This window comes from Hyla sarda, chromosome 4 (assembly GCF_029499605.1).
Source record: "Hyla sarda isolate aHylSar1 chromosome 4, aHylSar1.hap1, whole genome shotgun sequence".
Lineage (NCBI taxonomy): Eukaryota > Metazoa > Chordata > Amphibia > Anura > Hylidae > Hyla > Hyla sarda.
This window is the reverse complement of record NC_079192.1, coordinates 241,108,592-241,120,872: the sequence shown is the minus strand read 5'-3', so window position 1 is coordinate 241,120,872 and position 12,281 is coordinate 241,108,592. Positions and strand designations below refer to the sequence as shown.

The following is a 12,281-nucleotide window of genomic DNA, read 5'->3' as shown; positions in this document are numbered from 1 at the left end:
GCATCAATTTGTTTGGTAACACCTTATCAAATCTTATCTGATATTAGAAATACAAAAAAAAAATATACAATTCCAGTTTATTTTTTTCGTTCATACTATATTTATTTAAATAAATATTTATCATCGTATCTTTTACAAACACAACTGAACTTTTACACAGAACTAGGAGGATTCTCCCAACTCTGAGACCCCAACCAATCCTGAAAATAAAGGGGTCGCAGCACTGATCAGCACTGTGACCCAGACACAGTTTTTCCCTGCTCTCAGTCATCCAGCTGTGCAGGGAAATGCAAACAACCCATCTACTTGAAGCTGTGCCGGACACAGGGTGAGGCTGAGAGACTGTGAAGGGCTGCAGCTCTGGATCAGGATTTGTGGAAGTCTCAGGGCTCAGACCCCTACTGATCTTACCCTTATAATATACCATCACTTTATAAGATGGGAATACCCACTTAACACATCATGAATATAAACAATCCCTTTAGCATTTTTATGTTTATGTAGTATTGACACAATAAGAAAATAACATTTTATTATAAAATAACAATGGTACTTAAAGTATGGAATAAAATAATTTTTGTTACCCTCAATATACATATACTTATACATACAATGATTCCATGCATTAACTGATTTTTCCTGCAGCATAGAAATATTCATACATAAAAATATTATAGTCCAGTAGAACTGTGGTACATTAGCAAATTATTTTGAGAACTTAAATGAGAATGCCCCCAAATACTTACATGAAGGTATAAGCTGAAGGGACTGTGCTTGCATCCCTGCCTACAGTTTACACAAGTCTAACATGTGTAAGTTCTGTGATATAGTATTTTCTCCTCTAAGGCTACTTTCCCACTGCCGCTGTGCCCCGTCCTTAAACAGCCATTAGGATCTTTTTTTTTTTTTCATGCCTTTAACGGCTGTCATTGGGACGGGGCACAACAGGCAATAACGGGTCCCGACGGATCACATTTACTATAATATGGTCCATCAGGAGCCATTATTTTGTAGTGGGAGTAGCTGGAGAAAAAGTTGGCGCAAGCAGTTTTTCTTTTCTCCTGCTATTCTTCCCGGCACCCCTGACGGCCGTCACACTGCGGTGTCCTAACGGCAGTGTGTAAAAAGCCTTACAGATTCCCTTTTAGGGTAGGCTCACACACAGCACACATGCAGCGTATTTGATGCTGAATGAAATCTGCTGGGCAGCAGGAAATACACTGCGTATGCGCTATGAGCAGACACACATGGCTTTCCCTGCCGCAGCCCTGTGTGTGCAGTGAGGTTCGGAGGCGGGCCAAGTGTACCGACGTAACTGTGACACGCGACCCACCTCCTACCTTATTGTACACACAGGGCTGCGGTGGGGAAAGTTTTGCGTGTCTGCTCAAAGCGCATATGCATCGTATTTCCCGCTGTGTATGCGCTGTATATGACCCGTCCTTTAATATGTATTTCACACACCAAATGTTCCGTAGTATGGAGCCACTTGGGGTGTGCTAAATGATTTTATATATCACCATGGTTTATTAGTGTATTATTTATAAGTCTATTGCATAAGATTAGTTCTGTTAGCTGCATCCAACAGCATATGGTAACAATTGGAGGCATTTAAAAAGTACAGTAAAAAAAAATGTTTCATGGCAGCATAGAACTGTGTGCAAGGGCCAGTATTTTTACAGGACTGCAAAGTCCAGTGACCATGTAGTCACTAGAAACCTTTTATCACAATGTCCTAAATGTCACTACTGTCCTATTATCAGGACTGTTTTGTTCTGTAAATGTTGAATTTTTGAGTAAGACAAAATACAAAATTAAAAGTAGTACATTTTGCCTGCCCAACCACCCAAAATGTTTTACATAAAATTTGTCATAATGTACATAGTGTAGAAATGTTATAAAAATATGCATTTGTCATCATTCATATATTTTACCCCCCACAAAAAACACACAAAAAATAGAAATGAATAAAAAAAAATAGCATAAAACATTTTAAAAGTCTAATAATCAAATAAGTTAAAGCTGTTATATGTACAAAACAGATGCTAGACATCACAGCTAACCCAAACCAGTCCACCAATAACTATTTATGTTGAACATCTTATTGAGCATAATGGAAAGAGGAATCAATTTTTACACAGCAAGAAATGATGGAACAAAAATAGAGTTCTACCAATAGAATCACAGAGACAGAATAATGCAAAAATTGTGTATAATCTTTATTAACAAAAGATGAATAATATTTAAATTAAATTAAAAAGGGGACAGTAACAGACTACTAAGGCGTCTGTTGCATGGGTAGTAGTCTGTTACTGTTCCCTTTTTTTAATTTGATTTTAATATTATTCACCTTTTGTTAATAAAGATTATACACAATGTTTGCATTATTCTTTCTGTGTGATTCTTTTGGTATTTCATGTTGTATTTTATATACTATGGACATGGTCTAAAAGTCTCTATTATTGAGCCCTTTTGGTTTATAATAAATAGAGTTCTGTTTGACACAAAAAAAAGTCCAATACATAAAGATTTTAGTATTCAACCAGGAAGTATAAAATCTACCAATAACAATGATGGGAGAGACTAAATATTACATTTGGTAATGAGGCTTGGTAGCTATTGGTGCAAACAGTTTTGTTTAAGGGGGCAGTTGCTTTCACATTGGTGTTAGGTAGTTCTACATTGCCGCAGCCACCCCCCCACCCTCCCACAACCATACCCTGTGATTTTAAGAATAGGACCCTGAATCTCCAACTAAGCTCATCCATACCCAGCACGGTCTCACGTCACAAAAGGGGACTAAATTTGATGATGCTCACCGCCTTCATTGCACGCTGGAGTGCAAAGGCCATTGTAATGGGCAGAATTTAGGACATACCTAACCTAAAAACCTAAGTACGCCTTCTATTTACAGCTATTCTCCTGCACTATAAGCCAGTATATTGGGTTTAATGCGGGTGAAATAGCTGTCAGAATCTCTTGTTGAATGCATCTTGTTTTAGTGAGTTTTGACACCGCTTACCTCAAACTCATTTGCAGGAATTTTTATTTCCCTCCAGGGCTAATGTTTACATTTTTTGTGTAAATATTACCAATTCTAAGTACATTATTATAAAAGGGCAGAAACGAATGAGCTTTATAGTCCCAAAGTGAGAAATAACAAGTGGTGCTCAGCTACATCTCTATTTCTATAAATAATGTAAATCACTGTATTGACAAGAACCTTTTTCATACATTGCCAGCTTAAACGGTTTCTCCCAAGCCTTAAACAAAAACAGAAATGGATTCAAAAATGAGACTAAGCACTTTATTCTTAAAGGAAAACGGTCAGCTTTCTTCCCCCGCACTAACCAGGGGGGAAGAAAGCTGGAAGGATTTTTTTTATAGAAGTAATTTACAAATCTGTTTAACTTTCTGGCACCAGTTGATTTAAAAAAAAATAAAAAAAACCGTTTCCCACGGGAGTACCCCTTTAATTTTTATATACAGGTTTGTTTATGCTGCAAGTCGCACGGTGTCCGGGATCGTGGACACGTGATAGGGCAACAGAAGCTGAGACTATAGTAAGCAATGAGCTGGACAACACTTTTATTGTTTGTTTAACAGTAATAAATGACCATGATCTAGTGAGGACCTTTTACAATGTAGTCACAGAACATCTCCAGGGTATTCTGCAGGAGGGACTATTACTGGGCCACACTCATTCAGATATATTACATTTTAAAGCTAAGAATGGGAAAAGGAAATAAAATATTAATACAGATTAGCAAGGAAATAGTTTAATGGCTTCCAGGGAGACAATTTATAACGTATGAACACCAAGCTGGAATCCCACAGCAGTAAAAAGAATCCATGTTCTATTAAAACAAATATATAAACAAATATTACATAAGAATTCTTCCAAGTTCCAGCCATTGTGTGTATGGGTAAGCAAGCATATATTACAATTAGTTTACAGCATTGTTTCTTTGTACATCAAAGGGTTTAGTAGTTTAGAAAACCAGCCTTTCAATACACTATTAGAGAGTTGTTGGTGTAGAGGGGATTCCTTGTTCAGAATCTCTATAACAGCCCACTGGTTTTAAAGAGAACAGTGTAATGCTTTATTTCCACAAAGCAGGGGATATGAACAATTGCTTCCCTGCAGAGGGATAACCTGTAATCATTTCAATCTCTAGTGACCCTCTAACAGAAAAGGAATTGGGGAAAAAATGGACAACCCCTTTAAAGTTTACAGCAAAATCATTATAGCAAATATTCTTTACAATAGATATACATTCAGGTTGCTATATTAGGCCATAGTTTGATTTTCATCATTTAGCCATGAATCAGTAGTGGTAAATCCATTCACAGCTCATAGATTAGATAGATAGATAGATAGATAGATAGGGGGTCTGGAGAGAAACACACAGCAATATTCTAGCAAATCTGGACTTATCACATAGAAGACTTATGTATCTCATTTAAAATCTGTCTGAATTTGACAAAGCTAAAGATTTGTTTTATCTCATGAGAAACATTTACGTAGTAAAACTGACCTTGTGTCAATGATATTGTTTCCCACAATACATTTCCTACCTTGTAATACAGTATGTCACATGAATAGAAAATATACACAACAATTATCACAGCATATCAGATCCTTATCCAAGTATCTGGGAACAGAATCAATGAGTCAGGTTACTACACTGAAAGTCTAAATGTGCCGAAAGGTAGATTTCGGCACTTTTCTATTTCATTTCAGTCACTCCAGTAATGAAATATTGATTCTATACCATCTAAGGTAATAACAAGTAACTGTTAAATAAGGGGAATTGAATATATAAAAAAAAATCCAACATTACATATTTCATCAAAAACATGCTGTAGTCTTAAAGGGGTTCTCCGGTGGAAAACAGTTTTTTTTTTTTTTTTTTAATCAACTGGTGCCAGAAAGCCAGATTTGTAAATTACTTCAGTACTTATCAGCTGCTATATACTACAGAGGAAGTTGTATATTTCTTTACAGTCTGATCACAGTGCTCTCTGCTGACACCTCTGTCCAGAGTAGCATATGTTTGCTATGGGGATTTGCCTCTGCTCTGGACAGTTCCTGACATGGACAGAGGTGTCAGCAGAGAGCACTGTGGTCAGACCGAAAACAAATTCAAAAACAAAATAACTTCCTCTGTAGTATACAGCAGCTGATAAGTACTGGAAGGGTTAAGATTTTTAAATAGAATAATTTACAAATCTGTTTAACTGTTAGCACCAGTTGATTAGAAAAAAAATTGATTTCCCTTAACCTTTAAGTAAAATTTACTTTAAGTACTCCATGTAAGTCTGATCAGCAAGAACATTTTTCATAGTTGACGCTAACATTGTTTCTTACAGTGTACCCATCTACTATGTAGATTATATAGACAATACTGTGCTACAAAGAGTTATTTGTATGACAGCCTATCACAATTCATCCATTTCAAGGTATGTATTAAATCCATTAGCAGTAGTTCTTTGATCGGGAATCCTTGTGTGGTTTGCTGGTAATATCTCTACTGGATGACAATTGTGCTGGACATCCTCATGGCTCAGAGGTAGGATTGGTTCTGCTCTAGGATCCTTTTTATCATAGTACAAAGCCCACAGCAAGGTGATAGTGAGAATCATAGCTAGAATTTGTGTGACACCAATGGCAATTCCAAGGAACCTTAACACTTGCAATTGTTTGGTTCCTCTCAGGAAGCTGTACATTTTTCTGCTGCAGCCCTACAATAAAATGAACATAACCAGTTGTTAAAACCAAGATAAACAGAATAGATAACACACTTCAAAGCATGGACATGGTACTATTAAAGGAAATAGGTCAGAAATAATGTTAACAACATCACAATAGATTCCGTAAAGTTAAATAGAAATATATCCATGAATATGTTACTACTATATACTTTATTGTTACATAAACATTTCAATCCCACAATAAGCTTGAAACAGATCCCATTTTGGGACTTAAACACTGCAGTCTTTTCGTAACACTGATGGGTGAATAAATACCTCTTATTGGACCTTTTGGAGAGCTGGTGTTACGCCGAGCGCTCCGGGTCCCTGCTCCTCCCCGGAGCGCTCGCGGCGTTCTCCTCTCTGCAGCGCCCCAGTCAGACCCGCTGACCGGGAGCGCTGCACTGACATTTACGATGGGGATGCGATTCGCATAGCAGGACGCGCCCGCTCGCGAATTGCATCCCAAGCCACTTACCCTTCCCATTCCCCGGCTGTTACGTTATGGCGCGCACGGCTCCACTCTCCAGGGCGCGCGCGCCAGCTCTCTAAGATTTTAAGGGCCAGTGCACCAATGAGTGGTGCCTGGCCCAATCAGTCTAATTAGCTTCCACCTGCTCCCTGTCCATATAACCTCACTTCCCCTTCACTTCCTTGCCGGATCTTGTTGCCTTGTGCCAGAGAAAGCGTTTAGTGTTGTCCAAAGCCTGTGTTCCAGTTCTTCTGCTGTTGCCCCTGACTACGATCCTTGCTGCCTGCCCTGACCTTCTGCTACGTCTGACCATGCTCTTGCCTAATCCCTTGTACCGCGCCTATCTCAGCAGTCAGAGAGGTTGAGCTGTTGCCGGTGGATACGACCTGGTTGCTACCGCCGCTGCAAGACCATCCTGCTTTGCGGCAGGCTCTGGTGAATACCAGTAGCAACTTAGAACCGGTCCGCCGGCACGGTCCACGCCAATCCCTCTCTGACACAGAGGATCTACCTCCAGCTTGCCGAATCCTAAAGCTGGATTGTTGTTTGGCAGTGTCCTAAGATTAGCAAATTTTTTTTAGCTATTATCCTGCCAGATAAATGACCATTGTGGAAAATGGTGGTGACCTGTGCCCTGTCTGGTAATTTAGTAAAAAAAAAATTTTAAAAATCCTACATTAAAAGGGGTACTCCGGTGGAAAACTTTTTTTTTTAAATCAACTGGTGCAAGAAAGTTAAACAGATTGGTAAATTCCTTCTATTAAAAAAAATCTTAATCCTTCCAGTACCTATTAGCTGCTGAATACTACAGAGGATACTACAGAGGACATTATTTTCTTTTTGGAACAGAGTGCTCTCTGCTGACATCATGACCACAGTGCTCTCTGCTGACATCTCTGTCCATTTTAGGAACCGTCCAGAACAGCATATGTTTGCTATGGGAATTTTCTCCTACTCTGGACAGTTCTTAAAATGGACATAGATGTCAACAGAGAGCTCTGTGCTCGTGCTTCAGCAGAGAGCTCTGCGTTCCAAAAAGTAAATAATTTCCTCTTTAGTATTCAGGACTAATAAGTACTGGAAGGATTAAAAAAAAAATTTTTATAGAAGTAAATTACAAATCTGTTTAACTTTCTGGCACCAATTGATTTAAAAAAAAAAAGTTTTCCATCGGAGTACCCCTTTAACCTCTTCAGGACGCCAGGCGTATGCATACGCCCTGCATCCCGAGTGCTTAAGGACGTGGGGCGTATGCATACGCCCGTGGGAATTCCGGTCCCCGCCGCTAGTCGGTTGGGGACCGGACCGGGATGCCTACTGAAATCATTCAGCAGGCATCCAGGCACATCGCCGAGGGGGTCCCCCCCCCATGTCGGTGATCACAGAAAATCGCATGTCAATTAAGACATGCAATTTTCTGCTACTCCGGACTGATCGGGTCTCTGGTGACCCGATCACCCAGAAAATAGGGATGATCGGAGCTGTCAGTGACCGCCCCGATCATCCTGAGGGATAGGAGCAAGGTCGCAGTGCAGAACTGATTCTGACCAATGGCAGCGCAGGACAGTGGGTTGCCATGGTAACCCCCCCCCCCGTCCTGCCCACCCCTGGATGTCGTGGGGAACGTGGGGAGAAGATGGAGGCCGGTACCTGGAGGAGAAGATGCGTGGGGACTGCCGATCGTCGCTGGAGACAGCGGAGATCGCGGCAAAGGTAGGGAAACTGTGGTGGTGGTGGGGGGAGGAAGGGGGCAGTAAACTATATCTACTGTTGCCCTTCCTAGTGGGAAGCAAAAGGCTGTCTGGGCATGCTGGGAGTTGTAGTTTTGCAACATCTGGAGGGTCACAGTTTGGAGACCACTGTTACAGTGGTGCCCAAATGGTAGCCCTCAGATGTTGCCAAACTACAACTCTCAGCATGCCTAGATTGCCCAGGCATGCTGGGAGTTGTAGTTCTGTAACATCTGTCCCTTAAAATTTTGCAATTTTCAGGAAATTTTTGAAAATTGCTGCTCTACTTTGAAGCCCTCTAATTTTTTCAAAAAGTAAAAATATGTCCATTTTATGATGCCAACATAAACTGGACATATTGTATTTGTGAATAAAAATAAAATTTATTTAGAATATCCATTTTCCTTACAAGCAGAGAGCTTCGAAGTTAGAAAAATGCAACATTTTAAAAATTTTCATGAAATTTTGGGATTTTTCACCAAAAAAGGATGAAAGTAACAACGAAAGTTTACCACTAAAATAAAGTAGAATATGTCACGAAAAAACAATCTCAGAATATTCGGTAAAAGTCTTTTCAAGTTATTAATGCGTAAAGAGACGGTGGTCAGAATTGCGAAAAAGGGCTCAGTCCTTAACCCCTTAAGGACACATGACGTACTGGAACATCATGTGTCCACTCCCGATCTATAACGCGGGGCCACGGCATTGATTGCTGTGCCACGCGCTATTAACCCTTTAGACGTGGCGTTCAAAGTTGAACGCCGCGTCTAAAGTGAAACCGAAAGCATGCCGGTTAGCTAGGTGGGCTGTTCGGGATAGCCGCGGCGAAATCGCGGCATCCCGAAAAGCTTACAGGACAGCGGGAGGGCCCCTACCTGCCTCCTCGCTGTCCGATCGCCGAATGACTGCTCAGTGCCTGAGATCCAGGCATGAGCAGTCATGCGGCAGAATCATCGATCACTGGTTTCCTATGAGAAACCAGTGATCAATGATAAAGATCAGTGTGTGCAGTGTTATAGGTCCCTATGGGAGCTATAACACTGCAAAAAAAAAAAAGTGGAAAAAAAAGTGAATAAACATCATTTAACCCCTTCCCTATTAAAAGTTTGAATCACCCCCCTTTTCCCATAAAAAAAACCACAGTGTAAATAAAAATAAACATATATGGTATCGCTGCGTGCGGAAATGTCCGTATTATAAAAATATATCGTTAATTAAACCATACGGTCAATGGTGTGCGTGCAAAAAAATTCCAAAGTCCAAAATAGGGGATAAGTGTTTGATCGCGGGGGGTCCGACCGCTGGGACCCCCCACGATCTCCTGTACGGACGGCTCCGCGGCTGTGCCGTGCAGGGGGCGTGCCTGCCGAAGCATGACGTTGCAGCCGGCACGCCTCCTCCATGCATCTCTATGGGAGAGGCGGGGAGGCAGCGTTCGTGCCTCCCCAGCTTCCCCATAGAACTGTATGGGGACGGGAAGGGGATGAGGAGGAGATGGGGCGTCACCGTCGACCTCTAGGTCGACGCTACGCGCCTTAGCGCTCACTATGAGCGCTTATGGCGGCGCCCCGTTAGGGAGATCTCGGGGGGGGGGGGGTCCCAGCGGTTGGACCCCCCGCGTTCAAACACTTATCCCCTATCTTGTAGATAGGGGATAGGGGTATATTGTGCTGCAGTTGTCCTTTAAGGTGAAAAAGGTCTCAGTCCTTAAGGGGTTAAATTCACAGAACCCCATAGTAATCCCTGTCAGTTCTGCAGATTCATTTGATGGCTATGACCTGGAATGGGGGTAAGTACTACATACCAAAATATGCCATTTCACAGATATAACAAGTGTTTACTTGACACATAAAGGCGTTACAGACAGAGCTTTAGAAAACGTTAAATTGACACATAGGCCCAGATTTATCAAAGAATGAGCTATTTTCCCATGTTTATTTGGGTGGTGGGTTTGACTAGCATGCATCTTATTTATCAAGAAGGTGCAGCATGATGATGAATTTTGCGCAGCTCTGCTGTGGTGGGAAAAGCTCTACCACATAGACTTTTTCTAGACACTTGTGAGGGAGGGAAGTAGACACTTTCCCGGGTCCTGAATTTGGCAGGTTAGGTGTTTTTACTTACTTTCACAGAGCTGCCGGGACATTTTTACTTGCATTTTAGATGCTACAATCAAATTTGATTGCGGTGTATAAGGGGTTAAAGTCAGGCTTCACCGTGATCACTGATGTCTGGCATGAGAGCTGGCATTAGATAGCGGCCAGGACCACCCAGCTATGATTCGCGTTCAGCTCCTGAGCATATGTTATAGAAGGGGAGTGGGACGCTGTCGTCTACAAGAGGTTAAAGGTTGAATTGTGGAAGGTAGAAATTATTCTCACGCCTACTGGTAGGTGGTGTAGCTTTGCCCCTAAAAAAGTACCTTTGCGCACAAAATAGCGACTTTGGACAAAAGTCGCTAATTATAAATATGTGACCACTGCATGGGCAAAATAAAAAGTTCTACAGGTAGGCAAAAAGAGTGAAACTGTCTGTATCAAAAAACGCATAAAAGTAGCTAAATATGCTGCTTGCGCCTGAAATGCGCCTAAACATAGATAAAAAAATGCTCTAAGAGCAATGATAAATCTCCCCAATAATACAACACATCCCATCACTATTGTAAAGTTAAAGTTTACTGCATTAAAGTCTGTAATATGTTAAGTTAATGTTTGCTACATCTGTATGTCTGAATAGTATGCCCTGTCATCCTGTTTATTGCTGTATAAAATAATAATTTGTAGACTATGCTACTCCATGTGAATATATATACTATGTACTATACTACTACAGAACTATACTGATGACATATTTCACTGTATGCCATAAAGTGGTGTACATCACAGTCTTCCGAGTAAGGTATATGTTGGGAGATCAGAATGTTCAAATGTAAAAAACTGCTTTAGGGTAAGGTCCCACATAACAGATTAGCAGCGTATTTTATGCAGCAGATCCGCCAATGATCTGACCCTATGGTGTGCTCCTGCTGTTCCTGTCTGCTTGTAGTAGCAATTCACCGCTACAAACAGACACACATGGACCTACCAGTCGCTGCACGCATACGCAGTGTACACACAGTTATCATGGTCGCTCACCCTGTTCCCTGAGCTAGGCTGAGAGTGGCTGTAATGATTGAGTACACTGCGTGTGTGCGCGGCGACTCACAGGTCCATGTGTGTGTGTCTGCTTGTAGCAGCGGATTGCAGCTACATACAGACAGGCACAGCAGGAGGCACACGGGTTGGGTCATTGGCAGATCCGCAGCGTAAAATACGCTGCAGATCCGTTAAGTGTGACCCTACCATAAGGGTACGTTTACACGTGCTTATTTTCTGATGCAAATCATATGCTTCTGCAGATTTTGCTGCCCACTGACTTTAAAGGGTAGCAAAATCTGCTAAAGCTGATCAGCAGCAGAAAATATGCACATGTGAAGGTACCCTTACACTGGAAACTTTCCTTTAATTATGTTGCACAACCATGTAGTCAACTATTAAAGGGGTACTACCGTGCTGACAACTTATCCCCTATCTAAAGGATAGGGGATAAGTTGCCTGATCGCGCGGGGTCCCGCCGCTGGGGACCCCCCGCAATCTTGCACGCAGCACGCCGCTCTCATCAGGCCCCGGAGCGAACATCCCCCTCAATGCAAGTCTATGGCAGGGGCAAGACAGCTGTCTCGTCCCCTGCCATAGACTTACATTGAGGGGCGGAGCGTGACATCACACGGGGGCAGAGCTGTGACGTCACTATACTCCGGCCCCGTGATCGGCAGTCATCAGACCCGGAGCGATGTTCACTCCGGGGCCTGATGAGAGCGTGATGCTGCATGCAAGATCGTGGGGACCCCAGGCGATCAGGCAACTTATCCCCTATCCTTTAGATAGGGGATAAGTTGTCAGCACGGTAGTCCCCCTTTAAAGGAAAACTGGCTGGTAGTGCAGGGGATGCTGATCAGTTTGATGCTTACTGTGCCCGGATCTGCCCCGCCGGATCTGACCCTGGATGTTTTGTTGCAACACCAGTAAAAGACTTAAAGGAAAACTGTCAGCTTGCTCCCCCTGCACTAACCAGCGGTACTGACTGGTAGTGGGGGGACGCTGATCAGTTTGATAGGAATATTCATGAGCTGGGTGGCGCTGCGGCCAAAAACACTAACGTCAGAGTGCCAGTTAGCCCGTCCGGTGCAAGTTAGCACCTAATTAACATATACCGAAAATAGAAGATTACTGCCAAACGGCGAGGCAGATCCGGGCACTGTAAGCATCAAACTGATCAGCGTCCCC

At 42.2% G+C, this 12,281-nt stretch overlaps 1 protein-coding gene across 5 annotated transcripts in view; it reads right to left on the bottom strand.

Annotated features, from left to right (window-relative positions):
- Positions 1-1,371: 1,371 nt before the first annotated feature.
- Positions 1,372-12,281, bottom strand: part of TSPAN12 (tetraspanin 12) — a 204,596-nt gene continuing 193,686 nt past the window's right edge. For all 5 annotated transcript variants that reach the window (XM_056573827.1, XM_056573828.1, XM_056573824.1 and 2 more), the window contains one exon: positions 1,372-5,745. In XM_056573827.1, coding sequence (XP_056429802.1) covers positions 5,443-5,745 — 303 coding nt within the window. In that variant the 3' untranslated portion in view covers positions 1,372-5,442. The remainder of the gene's footprint in view (positions 5,746-12,281) is intronic.